This window comes from Arabidopsis thaliana, chromosome 3 (assembly GCF_000001735.4).
Source record: "Arabidopsis thaliana chromosome 3, partial sequence".
Lineage (NCBI taxonomy): Eukaryota > Viridiplantae > Streptophyta > Magnoliopsida > Brassicales > Brassicaceae > Arabidopsis > Arabidopsis thaliana.
The window spans coordinates 11,006,535-11,025,497 of NC_003074.8; the positions used below are offsets into that span (position 1 = coordinate 11,006,535).

Sequence of the window (18,963 nt, forward strand, 5' to 3'; positions counted from 1 at the left end):
TGCTTGATTCCTAAACTGGGTATCAATCTATTCATAAATCTAATAACTATCGATCTTTATAAAACACATTCTCTTTGTGGCATTACATCGAACACCTTGCGCGCATAAGGGTTTTTTCGAGAAACCGATAAAGCTTCTGGTCAAGCTAGAGGCTTTCACAGCTGTAATACAGAATTCTCCAGTTCCATTGAAGTCGGAGATCGTACCGTCACCGGAATCTGATTTCAGGTAAGCTTCTCTTCTTATTGGAATCGAGATTTGATAACACAAATCCGACCAAAGATTCGAAATTTCGAGATTTGTCTGGTTTTAGTGTCCAGGGTCTTTGTGGGTTTTTGAAGAACGAGATTAAAGTTTGGTTATTTGTAGAAATTGAAAAGTCTCTGTTTTGATGAAGGGCTCAGGTTAAGATGAGTTTAAGTAGAGCAAAGGATTTGAGACTTCCGTTGATGAATTTGGTTAGACTTAAAGGTACACCAATTTTGGAGCAACTTCATTTAGAAGAAAGGCTTCTTAGAACATCTTCTGATAATTGGTGCATTGTTAATGATGGAACCAATGTTCCTACCATTGTGATGGGAATGTCAGGGTAAAGAATGAATCATCTTTTCATCAATTCTATTCGAAATCGTTTGCGCAAAATGTTAACTTTTGTGTGTTGTTGTTTATAGGAAGCCTTCTCAGCTTCTTGAGGTTGGACCAGTTATGGAAGATCGAATACCGGTGATTAAACGATTTACGGGAGGAGGAACTGTGATTGTGGATAAGAGTACTTTGTTTGTGAGTTTGATTTGTAACAAGGATGATGTACCAAATGTTCAGCCTTATCCTCGTTCTGTTATGGCTTGGAGTGGTTCGTTGTATGATGAAGTGTTTAAGAGTGTTAATGGTTTCCAACTACGTGAGAATGGTGTGTGTGTGTGTGTGTGTGTACTCAGGCTTGATTCTTCTTCTTTGTCCACAATGAAAATGTTTTAATGTCATTTGGATTTGCAGATTATGTGTTTGGTGATCGTAAGTTCGGTGGGAATGCTCAATCGATAATTAAGAATAGATGGATTCACCATACTTCATTTCTATGGGACTATGATGTGAGAAACATGGCTTACCTTAAGCTGCCTTCGAGAGTGCCACAGTACCGGTTGGTATGTTCCTTGTTTCATCTTGATCTAAACGTCTTCTAATTGATTACTTGATCCAAAACTCTTTGGTACATTGCAGGAAAGAGATCACACAGATTTCGTGTGTAGAATGAAGGATTACATTGAAAGATCAGATTTTGTTGAGAAGACAGTAAAAGCTGTAAGGAACCAATTCACATTGAAGCAAGTGAACCTTGAAGATATTGATTCCTATGCGAAAGGAGGATATTTGAAGACTACGAGGCTTCTTACGATGGAAGAACTCGAAGAAGCAATGGCTGATACCATTCAAAACACATGAGAGTATTGCTATAGTTTATTTGGTTCTCGATTCTTTACCTCGGGTTAGACCGTTAGAGCCACCACTACTTGAGATAATTTTGTGCTGGTTATTGATTTTGTAATACTGATTTAAAACTTTGAATCAGAAAAGAAAAGATACTTGATGTCTTTAGCTTGTCATGTTAATGGCTAACAAAAGAAAAGTCAGAGACTTTGATAATAATGACAGGAGTAAGCAACTTCTTGATTAGTTCCCACTCTAAATGTTAGAGCTTTAGTGACCAACTCCTAGAAAATCTATAAATGCTGGAGGTTTAATGGTCTCAAAATATCTGGTCACCATTGTATGTTCTCCAGTTGTTGATGATGATGGCAGTGATAATGACGATGATGATGATGGTTCCTGGATGGAGACATGCAGTGTCAGTGCCAAGGAATCTGCAGGGAAGGTTGAGTAGTGATGATGTGGACCCTGCATCGGCATGCGTGAAGAACTATATTCTTCTTGGAGATACTGAGCTTTCAGGTTAGTAGTTCCCTCTTTTAGCATTTCCCAGCTGCACTTTTTCAGATTCACATCTTCATCATCATCTACATTACCTGCAAGAACACACAGAACCATGAAACTTAAAGACTCACCAAACTTGCAATCTGACTACTTTTGAGACCAAACCATAAGTTCATTGTTCCTGAGTGATAAATATCGAAAGTATCTCATTACAATAACAGAGTTAAACTCAATGCATATGTGTAAGGTAAGAAGAGACAAACCAGGAGAAAGATTGAAGATTTTGTGATCTGTGTTAGATTCATGAGCAGAACCATTGAATCTTTGGACGTAAGAACTTGATTGCTGTCTCATCTTCCTTGCCATGAGAACATGCCAATGATTCTTCAAGGCATTATCTGTTCTTCCATTGAAAAGCTTAGCAATCATAGCCCATTTGTTACCAAAAGCTCTATGAGCAGCAAGTAGTCTCTCTTCTTCTTCATCACTGAAAGCTCTCTTGTTAATCCTCGGATCTAACTGGTTAAACCACCTCAATCTGCAGCTCTTTCCTTTAAGACAAAACACAAAGAAGCAAGAAAAAACATTGTAAGTTTCATGTTCCGGAATTAGCTAAGGGAAGATTAAAGATTTCAATTTTTGTCGTTACCTGTTCTTCCTTGCATACTCTCTGCAATGTGGTTCCAGTTTTGAGGACCGTAAACCGAAACAAGCTCCATAAGCTGAGTATCTTCAGAGATCCTCCAATGTCCTCTACTACAAACCCTAGAAACACTCTGTTTCTTCTTCTTCTTAGTCTTCAAATCATCACTCTTCTTCTGCATCCTTCTTTTATTACAGAACTCTTCTACTGTTTCAGACACTGCATTGTTTTCTCTAAACCCATTAAATGTTGTTCCTCTGCAATGAAACTCAAAAGGGTATTCTTGGAAACATGAAAAATCCATCTTCATGTTAGTCTCTCTTCTATAACTAATGTCTCATATATACACACACACAAGACAAGAGAGACACATACATATAGGGAGGCATGTGATGTTTGGATTCTCTGATGGCTATGTTATCGTAAGTAATCTTTTTCATTACCAAAAATGGAAACCTGAAGAGAGAGAAGAACAGGTTTGAGATGAAAGAGAATAACTCGAAATAGAAAGAAACCCCACGCATACATCTTTCATGGTTGCTCTGTTAAGAAACAGTTTCAGTTCTCTGACATCATTTTTTTTTTCTTTAACAAAGTTTGAATTTTTTGTCACACCTTATATTCTTCTCCCCACGCTTTACCATTTTCTAAATTATACTATTTCCTTGTATATGTAAAAATGTAGGTATATAAGAACAAAAATATGTATACCTATTATTGGATGAAATTTCTTATAGAAGATAGATATATATTCCTATGTACAACTAAGTTCTATGTATTATTTAAGAAAAAAAAACACAAGATTAAGACTTAAGTTTCATAGTGGCATAACCAACATATTCAACATGAAGAAAGCATAATGTTGTTTAAAGTTTTTTGGCCCAGTTGTTTTAGATAGGCAGGGCCGGTTGATGGCACGGTCTGGAGCCCCAACCCAATAATTAAAGGGCCAGATTTTAAAAAAGTGATTGCATATGAAAAAAAACCAAAATTAATCTAGAGGCCAAAAATGAATTCTCAAACACAAGAAAGATTAATTTAGACAAAAAAACTAGACATAGGCATTCGGTTTTGGTTCGTATCCATTCAGTTATCGGTTTTTTGGTTTCTAAATTTTAGTATTTATTCGGTTATTTTAAAATTTTGGTTCGGTTTCGGTTTGGGTTCCAGTTTTTTCAGTTTTGTAATTTAGTATCCATTCGGTTATTTTGCTTTGAATATTTTCGGATATTTCGGTTATTTTGGATATTATCATATATTTTTTGGTTATTTTCGAGTATTTTACTATTTATATATAATTCCAAGTATTTTTAGTTATTTAGTTTAACAATAACTAATATTTTTTAAAAAGATAATTATATTTTGGATATTTTTGGTTACCCAAAATATTTTGGTTTGGTATCAAGTCAATTTTGGTTCTTTCTGTTATAGAATTTAGTATCCATTTGGTTATTTTCAAATTTCCGGTTCGGTTTGATTCGTTTTTTCTTCAGTTTCAGTTTAGTATATTCGGTTCGGTTTATTTGTCTTAATTAAAAGGGCCTAATAATATTGAGCCGATGGGACATATTTTTGGGGAGCAAACTTGATCCAGTCCAATCCTCTAAGATTCAGAGAGATCTGACCCATTTTGTTAGGTCTTTAAAAATATATGCTATTAAAGTAAAAAATGGCTTATAAGACTAATTAATTTGGATCCATCAAACATACCAATTAACTTTTTTTAGTTTGCGATTTATTGTAGACTGGTTCGCTGGACCGCAAGGACAAGTCACAAAACGTGCATACCCCTATTATGATTTAACATTTAGAGATCTTGCTAAGGTCAAGCCAAGCTGGCTCTGCCAAACATATCATTTTCTTAATGTTCTAGCATCCCATATTTGAGTCCAAATTTCGTTATAGTACTATCCAAGAAAATTTACTTAACAAATTTTCAAGGTCATTTTACAACATTTTAAAGAGATAATAGGTCTAGTCTAACTGGTGATGATATATTTAACAAAATTTTAGGTGGATCATTTGACATTTAAATGGAGGATTAATTGATTTAAACTAGTGTTTATCTTTGCTTCTTCCGAAAATATCTTCCAATTTTTTCATTTAAACCAATGAATTGTTGGTATTTTTTTCTTAATAATAAGAAGAATTATTTGGCAGAAAAAACAAATTTCATGCTTCCATAACATGAGAATTTTCACCACTTAGTACTCAAATTAATTAAAAAGCAAAATACATAACATCACTTTCATTTTCTTATATTATAAAACGAGAATTAATAAAACTTCTCTTTTTCTCGTTCCCACACATATATTCGCTACATATCACTATCAGTCCCAATCTCAATTGGTTACCAAAAAAGAGTCCCCAACTTGGAACCGAAAAAAAAAAAAAAAGCACAATAACAAACCGAACCGATTATATATAATTAATACCGAAACTGCCCTCCGGTGTAGGTCTGGCCAAAGGACCAAGTGGGTGGTGCAACATTAAAAGAGACGACACTTCGACGATCACTTGTGGTAACAACAAACGACAGACTTTGACCATTGAGATAAGAGTTGCTTTGCCAATTTTGCCCCCAATTTCTCGACATTAATTGCCATTTTGTCCTCGACCCTTTCATTGAGACCGAGTGTACGTCCCCGGCTCCACCCACGTTTGTGACCAACACCAAGTTAAAGTATGAGTGGCCGTTGATCGTGAACCTTATCCCACCACTTCTCTTGCACCGAACCCTATATAACACAAAATTATTTAAATAAAAACTATATGTTATGAAAGTTTTCAATATTTATGAAATAGGGGTAATGAGAAAGCACCACTAGCAAGTTTGGTATGTCACTATTATTCAGTTTTGGGCCTATTAAATAATTTAATACCTTATTTCTACCACATGTATCAACTGGTCCAAAAGTATTAAATGCGTATTTATAGGACCAAAAGCTGATTATAAATGTTTCACTATACGCGGCTTTTGTGTGTTTTCGACACATATGTTCTATGGAAAAGTCAGAAACAATAACTAAGGAAGGTAAGAAGAAATCTTACTTTGCCTTCGTATAGATTATACACTATAGTTCAGTTCTGTGCATACCATTAAATAACACCATTGTGAAGGTTCTAAACAGGGTTAGTAAATTTTGTACCTTCTATACATAACGGGAATGATACCGGATTTGTAGAGAGCAATTTTCTCGTAGATCGGCTGAGAAAGATCGAAATGGTGGTTGGGAGGGTCGCATGCACCACCAGGAGGACAAAAGTTAGTGGCAGTGACCACAATGGATCGGCCTTTTATGCACCATTGAGGATCGTTGACACACATCAGCTCAAAACATGCGCCACAACTAAGTCCTTGGTCGAATAACGCTGTGCTCAGCGCTGCCGTCTCCAGTCCATAACCTTGGCTATACAGATTGCCGTACCCGCATGCTCCACCTAATTTAGTTCATTAGGCAGATCAATGTTCAAAATCATTAACAAAAAATTAGGTCCTAGATTATATGTTTGCGTTTGTATTTATTTTTATTGTTTTAAACAGTAGAATTTGTATGAAATTAAATAAAAAATGCATGTTTATATCACAAAAGTCTGTAATTTTTAATCATATATAACAATTAACATTCGGAACAATTGAGACATTAATAAATATATTTCTCATTGGCCGTTGACAATGTTGCATGTTAATAGAAAGCTAGCTCTGAAAAACTGAAATGACTAAACTACCCTTTGTTAGTTAAATTAAGGTGATGCAAGTGAAAATGATTATTGAAGTTATCGCTAAGCGTACCCATAGTGCCGGAAGCATCACCGCCGCCGTAAAAAGTGGCATGAGCGTTGATCCAAGGTCCCATGTGACCGCCGGGATGGTGTCCGCCACGACGGTAGCCGCCCTGAACGCAGACGGAAAAAGCTAGGAGATGAACCACGAGAAGCGAGATTACTAAAACTCCCATGTTGTGAAGCAAAAACAATCACAACATGCAAAGGAGAGAAAAAACAAAGGGTGTTTTTTTTTTGTCAAAATACAGAATGAGGAGATGTGAGAAGTTTGGTGTGATGAAACTGGAGAAGAAGAAGAGAGTGGTATAAATAGGAAGAAGGATTCAGACAAAGTTTTAGCGGTAATGAATCAATCAGGGTCCATGCAACTGCTTATTGGTCTTCACTATACTTATTATAATTTAATTTTTGAAGGGTTTAACATGTAGAACCGACGAAAATCAAAAAGGAAGGTGAATGTTAATATGTAAGAGTTGGACCAAAGAAAAATTGTCAAAATGAGTTGGAATCTATCGTAAAGGTCACTCAAGAAATTGAAATAAATGCGTATCAGATATTAGTGGATGTGATAGTGATACTGTAACATTATAGATTTTTTTCCCCCTTTCTTTTTATATAGAAAGTATTTATCATATACTCCTATGGAGACATGATTTGCAATAGCATTTACATTCATAAATTATGAGGGTTTGAGTGTTTGAGACAGACAATATAGAGCTTAATAAATAATATTATCCGGATAATAAAGTTAGAATCTAAATGCAATATTTTTTGGTCCAAGTTTTACTGCACACAATTTATTTAAGAAGACATATTTATTGTATGTCTGGTTACTTTTACTTTTGTTTTCTTAATTTGTTAGAAATTGGAGCAACATTGTATTCGGAGCAGAAGAAGTGGTGAAGAACGGTTGGGACTTTTCATAAAACTGTAGATGTGTCATTGGACAAAAATGGGTACAGCTGTTTAGAGAGAAAACCAATATATATATATAACCAGACATACATTTAAAAAGTATACTCCATCCATTTTTAATACATGATGTTGAAGGTTTTTGAACACAAATTTTTATTATTATTATTATTATTATACTAAAACTTTATTTATTATCTATTTAAATACGATCCAACCAGTAATAAAATAATATGTAAAATATAAATCTTCAAAACCAATAAAAATTAATTAATTTTGTATTGAAAGTTGAAAACATCATATAATTTAGAACATAATTTTTCACTTAAAACATCAAGTATAAAAAAGTGTCTATATAAAAACATAGAAACCCAAAAAAGAAAGCACACAAAAACTTCATCTGCTAAAAAATATAATATAATTGCATTTCATTCCATAAGAGGATTTTAATTACAATTTTTATGTAATAAATCTACATTAGAAAAAATTTCATACACAATTCTTATGATATATATTATTTTACATCGTAGCTAGAGAATATCTATCTTATCCAAAATCAAAATTAATAAAAGTATGAGATAGAATTATGCTTAAGATTTGATACATATAGCTGAAAGAATAAACTTATGTTTAAGATTTCTATTTAGGTGTGCAACAATTTAAATATATATATATATATATATATATATTTAATATATTGTTTATTCAGTTGAAAAATGTAAAAAGCATTATATAACACAATGAGTAATAGTCACAACTTGCACAATATGTATATAGTTTGCTGATGCTTTTGTTGGATATATATTAATTCTGAAAGTTTGTAAAATGATTGAATTACGTCTGCGTTATATAATCAATTCTAAGTCATAAAATTAAGCTGTAGCGTTATGTATTAATTTGAGATTGAAAATACAAATACATAAATAATACATCCATCCGTCTTTGAAATAAAAAATTTAGGTTTCTTATAATTGTTTCCATAAAAATTGATTCCTTAGATTTTCTATATAATTTAAATGAATTTATGTTAATATTTTGTAGACTTTAAAAAATATAATGAATTACTATTGGTTCGTAAAAATGGAAAAATGTTTTAGTGTAGGAAATGAGGCATGTTTTAAGAGTTACATGCATGTTTCTTAATTGTGTGATAACTTTATACGTAATTTATAATTTAAATTTAAATTTTGTGAAAATTATAAAAAATACACTTATATTAAACAAAGGAAGTATCAGTAAAATTATTTCTTCCTATCGACGAGTGTGTTTACAAGAGTGTTTTACTATCCAATTTCAATTGTTCTTTTTTTTTTTTTTTTGAAAAAGGGTTCCTCTAATTTCCATTGTTGCACTTCAATTATTTTCTCTCTTTGTTTTTTTTGAGCAAAAGTTTTGCATGTATATTGAAAATTTTATTGTTTTCTAAAATAATATTAAATATTTTCAATATTTTCAAATCTTGCAAAGAAAGTACACTTGTACTATAACATCGTTACTTAGTGATCTGTCATGTGTGACATCAGTCTTTCGATCTCGAACGCGAGAGATATGTCCATGCATGCATGCATGTGATCAGTGGATCTGTACTCTTTAAAAACATAACCAGTTTCGTAACGACAAATTATTACAGAAACAAAACAAAATTGTAATAAATACTGATTTCAAACAACCAAATGACACATGTGCAAATACTCTCTTGGAATGATAGATGTATATATATATATATATTATAATATACAAATGGTAGAAGATATAATTGCCAGGTTTTGAAACTGGCTTCTAAAATGGTTACAATTAACATGAGTACTTGTTACTTGTATACATATCATTGTTTAGAAGAACAAAAAGTTGCTTAAAGATATCTCTAGAAGGGGATGTAACAAAAATTGTTTTGTATTTGGAATAAACTTCTAATAAACTTTTCTAATTGTTGTTCGAATTGTCATGTTATTTTGTTATTCGACTTCTTGAGTACTTGGACCCAACATTGAATAAATTGTAATCAAATTATGTTAAGCCAACTTTAATATCTACATTTTATCGCAATATGTAAGGACAAAACTCTTCTTACTACATAAATTAAAATTAGAGAATTTCAAATGACAAAATCTAATGGAAGTTGAATTAGGTTCATGAAGATTTATGCCGCTATATCATATTAGGGCTTAAGAACTCTTTTTGTCAAATTGCTTTCATTAATTTAAAGGTTTAGAATACAAAGATGGAGATGGTTTTCTCATGACTCCAAATTTCATATAAACGAACTTGACAACACTAAAGGTTACAACATAATAGGGCATAACTATAGAGGTTATGTATAAATAGGGTATAATTGTAATTAGTATTACCCTAGTCTCTCTTGTAACTAGCCTATATATATTGTAATTACAATCTCTAATAATATTAAGGCATTACACTATATGGTATCAGAGCCTCTCGACTCTTAAGACCTAAATTTCTCGTGCTTTACGCAGCCTTCTCTTTCATCTCTTCTCATCTTTCACGATGACATCCACACCATCTTCCACAGAGACAATTGCTTTCTCTGAAACACCAACCCTCCTTAATGTCAATATGGCAAACATCACAAAACTCACTTCCACAAATTACCTCATGTGGAGCCGCCAGGTTCACGCTTTGCTTGATGGATACGACCTTGCTGGTTACATCGACGGATTTGTCACAGCACCCTCTGAAACAATCACCACTACCGGTGTTCTCACTGCCAATTCCGCTTACAAGTTTTGGAAGCGCCAAGACAAGCTGATTTACAGTGCCATTCTTGGCACAATCACGATCACCATTCAACCTCTTCTGTCACGATCCAACACTGCCGCTGAGATCTGGGAGAAACTCAAGGCCACTTATGCTACACCAAGCTGGGGTCACATCCAGCAAGTGCGCCAACACATCAAACAATGGAGCAAGGGCACCAAAACCATCACCGAGTACTTCCAAGGCCACACCACTCGTTTTGATGAACTCGCTCTTCTCGGAAAGCCTCTTGAACATGAAGAGCAAATCGAGTTCCTCCTTGGTGGTCTCACGGAAGACTACAAATCTGTGGTCGATCAAACAGAGAATCGTGACAAGCCTCCAACCCTCACCGAACTTCTTGAGAAGCTTCTCAACCGTGAAGCCAAGTTGATGTGTGCTGCTGCCACAACGTCTTCACTTCCGGTCACTGCTAATGCTGCAAACTACAAAGGGAACAACAACAACAACAACCAATACAACAACAACAACAACAATCGCAACAACAAAACTCAAGGCCGTAACAACAACAACTGGCAACAAAACCAATCTCAACAGAGGCAGAACCAATACACACAGAAGCCGTATCAAGGACGTTGCCAAATCTGTAGCATCCACGGCCACAGTGCACGTCGTTGCCCTCAGCTTCAAGGCGGCTCCTACAACTCGCAGCAATCAACACCAGTCTCACCATTTACGCCGTGGCAGCCACGAGCAAACGCTGTTATGGCGTCGCCATACAATGCTAACAATTGGTTACTCGATAGTGGTGCGACTCATCACATCACTTCTGATTTAACCAATCTATCTCTCCATCAACCTTACACGGGAGGTGAAGATGTCACTATTGCTGACGGTTCGGGTTTGTCAATTTCTCATACTGGTTCAGCTTTACTTTCAACACCATTACGCTCTCTTGCCTTGACTGATGTTTTATATGTGCCTAATATCCACAAAAACCTTATCTCGGTTTACCGCATGTGTAACGCTAACAAGGTGTCCGTGGAATTCTTTCCTGCACATTTTCAGGTGAAGGATCTCAAAACAGGGGTCCAATTGCTCCAAGGCAGGACTAAAGACGAGCTGTATGAGTGGCCGGTGAATCCCCCTAAACCGTCATCCTTCCTCACTACCATTACACCAAAAACAGACCTCACTTCATGGCATTCACGTCTTGGCCACCCATCTTTATCTACTTTAAAAGCTGTTGTTGCTCAATTTTCCCTTCCTGTTTCTCATTCTTTACCAAAACAATTCAATTGTTCTGATTGCCTTTTGAATAAGACACACAAACTTCCTTTCCATACAAATTCCATTCTCTCTACTCAACCACTTGAATACCTATACACTGATCTTTGGACATCACCAATAGTGTCCATTGACAACTTTAAATATTATCTCGTTATTGTCGATCACTATACGAGATACTCATGGTTCTATCCACTCAAGCAGAAGTCTGATGTTAAAAACGTTTTCATGGCCTTCAAAGCGTTGGTTGAAAATAAATTTCAACGCAAAATCATTCATCTCTACTCGGACAACGGTGGCGAGTTCATTGCCCTACGCTCTTTTCTCTCCACCAATGGCATCACTCATTTAACAACACCACCACACACGCCCGAGCACAACGGTATATCCGAACGAAAGCATCGTCACATAGTTGAGACTGGCCTCACCCTCCTTGGCCAAGCCTCTATGCCAAAGTCGTATTGGAGCTATGCATTCACCACTGCCATATACCTCATCAATAGAATGCCAAGCGAAGTCATTGGTGGCACATCTCCATATAAGCGGCTCTTTGAAAAACTCCGAATTATCTGAAACTCCGTGTGTTTGGTTGTCTCTGCTTCCCGTGGCTCCGACCGTATACCACACACAAGCTGGATGATCGTTCTGCTCCATGTGTGTTCCTCGGCTATTCGCTAACACAGAGTGCGTATCTCTGCTTGAATAGAACCACTGGCCGTGTCTACACATCCCGACACGTCCAGTTTGTCGAGAATGCCTATCCGTTTGCCAATCCCAAACTAGATCAAATCACAATCTTTGAAGAAACAGTCCCACAAATCACCAATAATCAACCTGCAGCCATTCCACTCCCGTCGCCACCGCTCATACAGCTTCCGTCGTCATCAACCCCGACCGGAGATCCTCACCCACCGTCGTTGCCCTCAACGCCATTGAATCCGACATCACCAATCACGACATCGTCGACCAATCGTGAATCTTGCACAACGTCACATGAAGCAAATTCACCTACAAGTCCAACAAGCCTAAATTCACCTACAATTCCAACAGGCCCAAATTCACCTACAATTCCAACATGCCCAAATTCACCTACTACCACCTCCAAAAGCCCACCTACGTCCACCACTAGCCCATCTCACTCAAGTCAGCCCAACAACACTCCACCAACCTCACCATCGTCTTCTTCCTCTGTTCCGAATCCAACTCCCTCTCCCTCGCCATCACCACCCCCACCACTCCAAAATCAACACTCCATGCGAACCCGAGCCAAAAATAACATAACCAAACCTATCAAAAAGCTAACCCTAGCCGCCTCTCTCAAAGCCAAATCAAAAATCCCATCCACTGTGGCTAAAGCTCTTCGTGATCCAAACTGGAGAAATGCTATGTCCGAAGAATTTAATGCTGTTCTTCGTAATGGCACATATGAGCTAGTCCCGTCAGAACCACACCAAAATATTGTTGGTAGTCGCTGGATTTTTACAATTAAATATAATCCTGATGGCTCTATTGATAGGTACAAAGCACGTTTCGTTGCAAAGGGCTTCAATCAACAACAAGGCGTTGATTACACAGAGACATTCAGTCCCGTTGTCAAATCCACGACGGTTCGGACGGTCCTTGACATTGCGGTTAACCGTTCATGGGATATAAGACAACTTGATATCAACAACGCTTTCTTGCAAGGTCGCCTCACGGACGATGTTTACGTTGCACAACCACCAGGATTCATAGATCCAGACAGACCCAACCATGTGTGTCACCTCAAAAAGGCGCTCTATGGTCTCAAACAGGCTCCGCGCGCCTGGTATCAAGAATTGCGTGGGTTTCTCCTCACATGTGGCTTCAAGAACTCCGTTGCTGACACGTCTCTATTTGTTCGTCAACACAACAAAGACTACATCTACATACTAGTGTATGTTGATGATTTTCTCATCACAGGAAGTAATTCCAACCTTATCAATCAATTTATTAAATGCCTGGCTGATCGCTTCTCTTTGAAAGATTTGGGTCAGCTGAGTTATTTTCTTGGAATAGAGGCCACAAGAACAAAAGTAGGCCTACACCTGATGCAACGAAGATATGTTCTCGACCTACTCACCAAAACCAACATGCTGGACGCCAAACCGGTGTCTACTCCGATGTCCACAACTCCCAAGCTGACTCTAACATCTGGCACTCCCATTGACAACCCGGGCGAATATCGACAAATACTTGGCAGCCTACAGTATCTCGGATTCACACGACCAGACATTGCCTTTGCGGTCAACCGTCTCTCACAATTCATGCACAAACCAACAGATCTTCATTGGCAGGCTATGAAACGCGTTCTTCGTTATCTAGCTGGGACACCATCCGCTGGTATTTTTCTTCGTGCCAAAACCCCTTTAACACTTCATGGTTACTCCGATGCAGACTGGGCCGGTGACAATGAGGATTATGTTTCCACAAATGCATACATCATATACCTTGGCGGCAATCCCATTTCATGGACATCCAAGAAACAACGTGGTGTTGCGCGATCCTCCACAGAAGCTGAATACCGCGCCGTCGCCAATGCAGGTTCAGAACTCCGATGGCTCATCTCACTTCTCACTGAACTTGGAGTACCGCTGCTCATTACGCCGGTCATCTACTGTGACAATGTCGGTGCCACATATCTCTCGGCCAATCCTGTTTTTCATTCACGTATGAAACATATCGCCTTGGACTACCATTTCATACGTGACAATGTTCAAGCTGGAATACTCCGCGTTGCGCACGTCTCCACCAAAGACCAACTCGCTTACTCTCTCACCAAGACTCTCTCACGTCAACGATTCACTGAGCTCAATAGCAAGATTGGAGTCATTCCCCTGCCTCCATCTTGAGGGGGTGTATAGAGGTTATGTATAAATAGGGTATAATTGTAATTAGTATTACCCTAGTCTCTCTTGTAACTAGCCTATATATATTGTAATTACAATCTCTAATAATATTAAGGCATTACACTATAATAACAACTCAAGAACATGAAATAAAGAAAAAAAATTAACTACCTAGTCTGAAATTGGTTATAATCAAGTAAAATATGATACATATAATGGATATATAATTAACCCTGATATCCCTTTGATAAAAAAAAAACTTAACCATGATATCCTATAGGAGCATACCATATAACGAACTTAATGGTAACACAAGTTTTTTGAAAAAATGAATTGTAATTGATAATTTTATATCTTAAGTTTTCAAAAAGAAAAAGATATAAGAGTATAAACAACCCATCCAACTTAAATTAGGTTTTCTTTAAGACAATGCTTTTTGTTCTTTTTTGGTATAACCCACATTAAAATTCCACTAATGACAAATTTAAATTCGAAATGACATAAATCATGAAACTTTTATATACTAATATTAAGTGGAAATGAAATATGATTCGTATATACTCATATACATTTCATTATAAAAACAAAAACTAATTATATACATTTGATGCGCAATATTTTTTTGGTTAGCTTTGATGCGCAAAATCACTACTATAGTAGGCCACATCAAATAAAATCACAATAAATTGAAAAAAAAAAAATGGAGACAGACGCTTAAAATTGTAATAAATTGGTGATAACATTTTGTCTAGACAAGTTTAAGCCCACGTATTGAAGTCATCAACATGGCACGCCAATTTTGTTTTTCTAAAATTGTCCCAAAACCCAACATTTTTGAATTATATATCTCTCAGAAAACTTGCGTGGTCATAGAACTTTATGTGCACATGCAGATATAAATTGTAGAAAAAATGTTAAATGACATGGATTGATTCATCATTTTTCATCTTGATCGGGTATTATGCGGATTTCACATTTATTTGTATATTCAAATCAAAATAATTATTTTCCATAAATTAAGTTAGTATGTTTTATTTGGGGAAAAATGTTATTTAATCCCCCAACTTTAAAAGAATGGCCATTTTATACATCAACTTCGTATGTGACCGTTTAAAACATGAACTAAACGTTGACTAATTTTTAAAACATGATCTTTCGTTGACCAGGCCAAAATAAACATGCCGTTATCAGTCATTAACGGAATTTCTAACGTCCGTTATCATCCGTTAACTTTATAATCAAGTTTCAAATTGTGCCCATTTTAAACATCAACTTCTTATGTGGCCATTTAAAACATGAACTAAATGTTGACTATCATTTAAGACATGAAAAAATCGTTGACCAGGCCAAAATAGACATGTCTTTATCAGTAGAACCTAGAAACCCGTTAATGACTGTTAATCTGTCCAAAACAACGTCGTTTGAGAATAATCGAAAGAACGTCGTTTTAAAAGGAATCATGTAAGCAAATTGAAGACTCATTATAAGATTGTTCGTCTTGTTTGAGAGTTGTAGAAATAGATTTGGGGAACTGGGATTTCATTTAGAAAATAATCCTGATTTTCTTTTGATTATTCTTAAAACAAAGTCGTTTTAGGGATACTAATAGAGTCGTTAACAAGTGATAATGAATGTTATAAGTTCTTTTAATGAATAATGACAACATGTTTATTTTGGCTTGGTCAACGAATTTCTCATGTTTTAAATGGTAGTCAATGCTTAGTTCATGTTTAAAATGGTCACATATAAAGTCGATGTTTAAAATGGCCACAATTTAAAACTTGACTAATAAAGTCGTTAACGGATGATAACGGACGTTAGAAGTTCCGTTAATGACTGATAATGGCATGTCTATTTTTGTCTGGTCAACGAATAATCATGTTTTAAAAGTTAGTCAACGTTTAGTTCATGTTTTAAACGGTCGCATACAAAGTTGATGTATAAAATAGCTATTTTTTGAAAGTTAGGATATTAATTGACATTTTTCCCGTTTTATTTGAAGTCTTTCTTTCTTAGTTAGTCTATCATATGGTGTACATAATTTAGTTCGAATTTTCAACCTAGTGGTTAAAATATACTAATAAGTTGGCTAATATTAAATGGCACTGACTTCTTTTACAGAAAGAATATTAAATAACGTTACCGTACTTTGGTAACGTAAATAGAAATAACAAGTGAATATTAGTGATTTTTCATCTTATACCAAAGATTCACCTTGGGAAAATACGTATTATGAGGGTAAAGGGTGTATTTTAACTTCAACTATTTTAACGGTGCTTTTTCCTACTTATACCATAAGAGAATGTTTATTTCAACCTTAACTATTAACAAAATTTAAATTAATTATCTCAACTCATAATAAAGTGCTAAAATCTATATTGACTAACTTTGACGTTAGTTAACCGTTAAAAAATGCTGACGTGACATGATAGATCTGATTTGGCATGACACATCGTCAGCTATTTAAACGTTGGCGTTTTGATTTGTTAAGAATTAAGAAAAAAGCAAAAAATTCGATTTAACGGGGATTCGAACCCAGGACGATTGGATGCATAAACAATGATTTAACCAGTTGGACTGCGAGATATATTCAATACACCTTCCCAACTCATTTATTTATTACAATGTTTCCGTTTTTATCATTGTTTTCTAAAAATGCTTTTACCAAAAAAAAACTCTAGAATTTTGCTGAAATTTTATAAAAAAATATAATTATTTCCTTTAATAATGTTTGTAAGTAATAAATTAATATAAACTGTTTCAAAAAAACTAATTCCGTATTAATTTAGATATATCCTTAACTAATATATATATAATATTATTTGGTAATATATATAATATTATTTTGTAACATTCTCTTTATATTAATATATATATAATATTATTTTGTAATATTATTTCTCTTTATATTAGTTAGGGATATATCTTAGTTAATATGAATTATTTTTTTAACATTTTTATTAATTTATTATTTATAAAATTTATTAAAGGAAATAATCAAATTTCTTTTTATAAATTTTCAGCAAAAATCAGGAGGTTTTTTGTCAAAGTGTTTTTGGATAACAATAATAAAAACGAAAGCATTGTAATAAGTAGATGTGTTCGAAGGTTAGCCGAATATATCTCGCAGTTCAATCGTCCCGGTTCGAATCCCTTTAGAAGCAAATTTTTTTGCTTTTTTTTAACAAATCAAAACGACGTCATTTTAAATAGCAGATGATGTGTCATGCCAAATCAGACCCCATCATGCATTGTCAGCACTTTTTAACGGTTGACTAACGTCAAGGTTAATCAATGTATGAGTTAAGGTAGTCAATTTGAATTTTGTTAATGGTTAAGGTTGAAATAAGCATTCTCTCATTGTATGGGTAGGAAAAAACACCGTTGAAATAGTTGGATTTGAAATATGCCTTTTGCCCCCTAAACTTACCGGTTAATCCACAATCCAAACTTTTTTTGGTTTGGGTTTAGTACTAAAAACCGGTAATTTCAAACTGGGAAAATCCGTCATTGATCTGCTTACCGGTTCAACTGGTCAAATATATATCGTAAAAAAAATCGTTGAGCAGCTTCATTGCCGGAGATGACGATAGTCAAAGCAGCTCCCCAAGTCCTGGACATGGTCAAAACTCTCCAAGCCCTAGGCGTTACGGCCAAGTCACCCCAAATCCTCGATTCCATGGTTATCAAGCTGGTGGAAGCTCCGGCCGTAATTATGATAGCCCCAATCATGGACGTGGTACAGGTCAAAACTCCCCAAACCCTGGGTGTTACGACCAAGTCACCCCCTATCAAGGAAGTGCTCAATTTTATGGTTATCAAGCGGATTACGCCGACGGATATCAAGGAAATCTAGCCGGTTATGATAGCCCCAATCATGAAAACATCGACGGCTATCAATAAATCTTGCCAGTCCAGCGGTTATCAAGGAAATTTTGCCGGCTCCGGCAATAAGGAAATCCTCCTGGTTCTGGCGGTTATCAAGGAATTGGTAATGTAAACTCCGGTGGTTATCAAGTGAACCAAAACAGTTATGAAAACTCTTGTGGTTACTATCAAGGAGATCAAGTGATTAATGGAATCCAGATGGTTACAGTCCTTATCAAGGAACTCAAGGTGGTTATAGTAACCCTAACCATGGGGTTATGGAGTAAACGCCAATCAAAGCGGTGCCTACAATGAATGTCTCCAAATCAAGGATGAAGAGGACTAGGTGTTGGTGGCGGTGGACGGCGGTACTCGGAGATCCCCTCTAATAATGGTTTTGTGTTTTAAGAATATTATGAGAGGCAGTTGAGTCTTTATTTAAAGATTTGATATATATACATATAAAATTATGTATTCTAAGTCAAAACTAATATGCATCGGTAAGAACAATTGTACAATCCTTGCACAACTATTGATCACATCATTCATAAACTGTTTTACATATGCATATTATAACGATCATATTAGTCTTGGTAGCGGCCATAAAAACTATGATGACAAAACTAGAGTTATAAACAGTTTTTCTTAGTTTTTTTTTTTTTTTTATAATTCCAAAACATGCTCCAAATTAATGTGAATGAAAAATAAACTAAAATAACCAAAAAAATATTAATACAAGAATTTTATTACTTCAATGAAAATATATTGAAAATAGTGGATGATGGTATATAGTTTATACATCGGAAAACAAAAAGGAGATGTGAATATTTTGAAGCAAGTTTCGGGAATAGTAAACAAAAGACTAGTTAACTACGAAAAAACTGTATTTTGTTACTCTTTTTATTTCTAGCTCAAAATATGTCAAATATTTTAGTTTTCAAGAATTGTGTAATT

At 35.3% G+C, this 18,963-nt stretch overlaps 4 protein-coding genes and 1 pseudogene across 11 annotated transcripts; 3 read left to right on the forward strand and 2 right to left on the reverse strand.

Annotated features, from left to right (window-relative positions):
* Positions 1-29: 29 nt before the first annotated feature.
* AT3G29010 (Biotin/lipoate A/B protein ligase family) lies at positions 30-1,682 on the forward strand. Of its 6 annotated transcripts, none has more exons than NM_001338998.1 (5): positions 30-228; positions 398-471; positions 672-910; positions 997-1,145; positions 1,222-1,636. In NM_001338998.1, the coding sequence occupies exons 3-5, from the start codon at positions 706-708 to the stop codon at positions 1,441-1,443; spliced, it is 576 nt and encodes a 191-aa protein (NP_001327162.1). In that variant the 5' UTR covers positions 30-228; positions 398-471; positions 672-705; the 3' UTR covers positions 1,444-1,636. The 6 variants fall into 6 exon arrangements, with proteins under 6 accessions (NP_001327162.1, NP_189543.2, NP_001327163.1 ...); NM_113822.3 differs by having other exon boundaries at positions 48-228; positions 398-589; positions 1,222-1,682; NM_001338999.1 differs by having other exon boundaries at positions 48-589; positions 1,222-1,682.
* On the reverse strand, positions 1,545-2,922 carry MYB110 (myb domain protein 110; the record flags this gene model as incomplete). 2 transcript variants are annotated; one of them, NM_001084751.2, is made up of 3 exons in its annotated part: positions 1,545-2,024; positions 2,196-2,483; positions 2,582-2,922. In NM_001084751.2, the coding sequence occupies 3 exons, from the start codon at positions 2,883-2,885 to the stop codon at positions 1,699-1,701; spliced, it is 918 nt and encodes a 305-aa protein (NP_001078220.1). The 2 variants fall into 2 exon arrangements, with proteins under 2 accessions (NP_001078220.1, NP_566841.1); NM_113823.1 differs by lacking the exon at positions 1,545-2,024 and having other exon boundaries at positions 2,080-2,483; positions 2,582-2,879.
* Positions 2,923-4,727: 1,805 nt separating this feature from the next.
* EXPA5 (expansin A5) lies at positions 4,728-6,917 on the reverse strand. The gene is made up of 3 exons (NM_113824.3): positions 6,369-6,917; positions 5,725-6,016; positions 4,728-5,313 (listed from the first exon to the last, which is right to left on the reverse strand). Exons 1-3 carry the CDS (start codon positions 6,532-6,534, stop codon positions 5,004-5,006), a joined length of 768 nt encoding a protein of 255 aa, NP_189545.1. The 5' UTR covers positions 6,535-6,917; the 3' UTR covers positions 4,728-5,003.
* A 2,679-nt stretch (positions 6,918-9,596) lies between these two features.
* On the forward strand, positions 9,597-14,288 carry AT3G29032 (annotated as a pseudogene; the record flags this gene model as incomplete). Its single annotated transcript has 1 exon — positions 9,597-14,288.
* Positions 14,289-17,472: 3,184 nt separating this feature from the next.
* Positions 17,473-18,355, forward strand: AT3G29033 (glycine-rich protein; the record flags this gene model as incomplete). Its single annotated transcript, NM_148762.1, has 4 exons — positions 17,473-17,510; positions 17,712-18,001; positions 18,098-18,258; positions 18,341-18,355. The coding sequence occupies 4 exons, from the start codon at positions 17,473-17,475 to the stop codon at positions 18,353-18,355; spliced, it is 504 nt and encodes a 167-aa protein (NP_683604.1).
* Between the last annotated feature and the right edge of the window lie 608 nt (positions 18,356-18,963).

What these genes read in the sequence shown, in the direction of transcription:
- AT3G29010 (NM_001338999.1), top strand. Translation starts at nt 411, where the DNA reads ATGAGTTTAAGTAGAGCAAAGGATTTGAGACTTCCGTTGATGAATTTG. An exon ending in ATTGTGATGGGAATGTCAGG is followed by an intron (nt 590 to 671) that starts GTAAAGAATGAA and finishes TGTTGTTTATAG; the next exon opens with GAAGCCTTCTCAGCTTCTTG. An exon ending in GAGTGCCACAGTACCGGTTG is followed by an intron (nt 1,146 to 1,221) that starts GTATGTTCCTTG and finishes GGTACATTGCAG; the next exon opens with GAAAGAGATCACACAGATTT.
- EXPA5 (NM_113824.3), bottom strand. Translation starts at nt 6,534, where the DNA reads ATGGGAGTTTTAGTAATCTCGCTTCTCGTGGTTCATCTCCTAGCTTTT. An exon ending in TGATGCTTCCGGCACTATGG is followed by an intron (nt 6,017 to 6,368) that starts GTACGCTTAGCG and finishes GAACTAAATTAG; the next exon opens with GTGGAGCATGCGGGTACGGC. An exon ending in ATTCCCGTTATGTATAGAAG is followed by an intron (nt 5,314 to 5,724) that starts GTACAAAATTTA and finishes TGTGTTATATAG; the next exon opens with GGTTCGGTGCAAGAGAAGTG.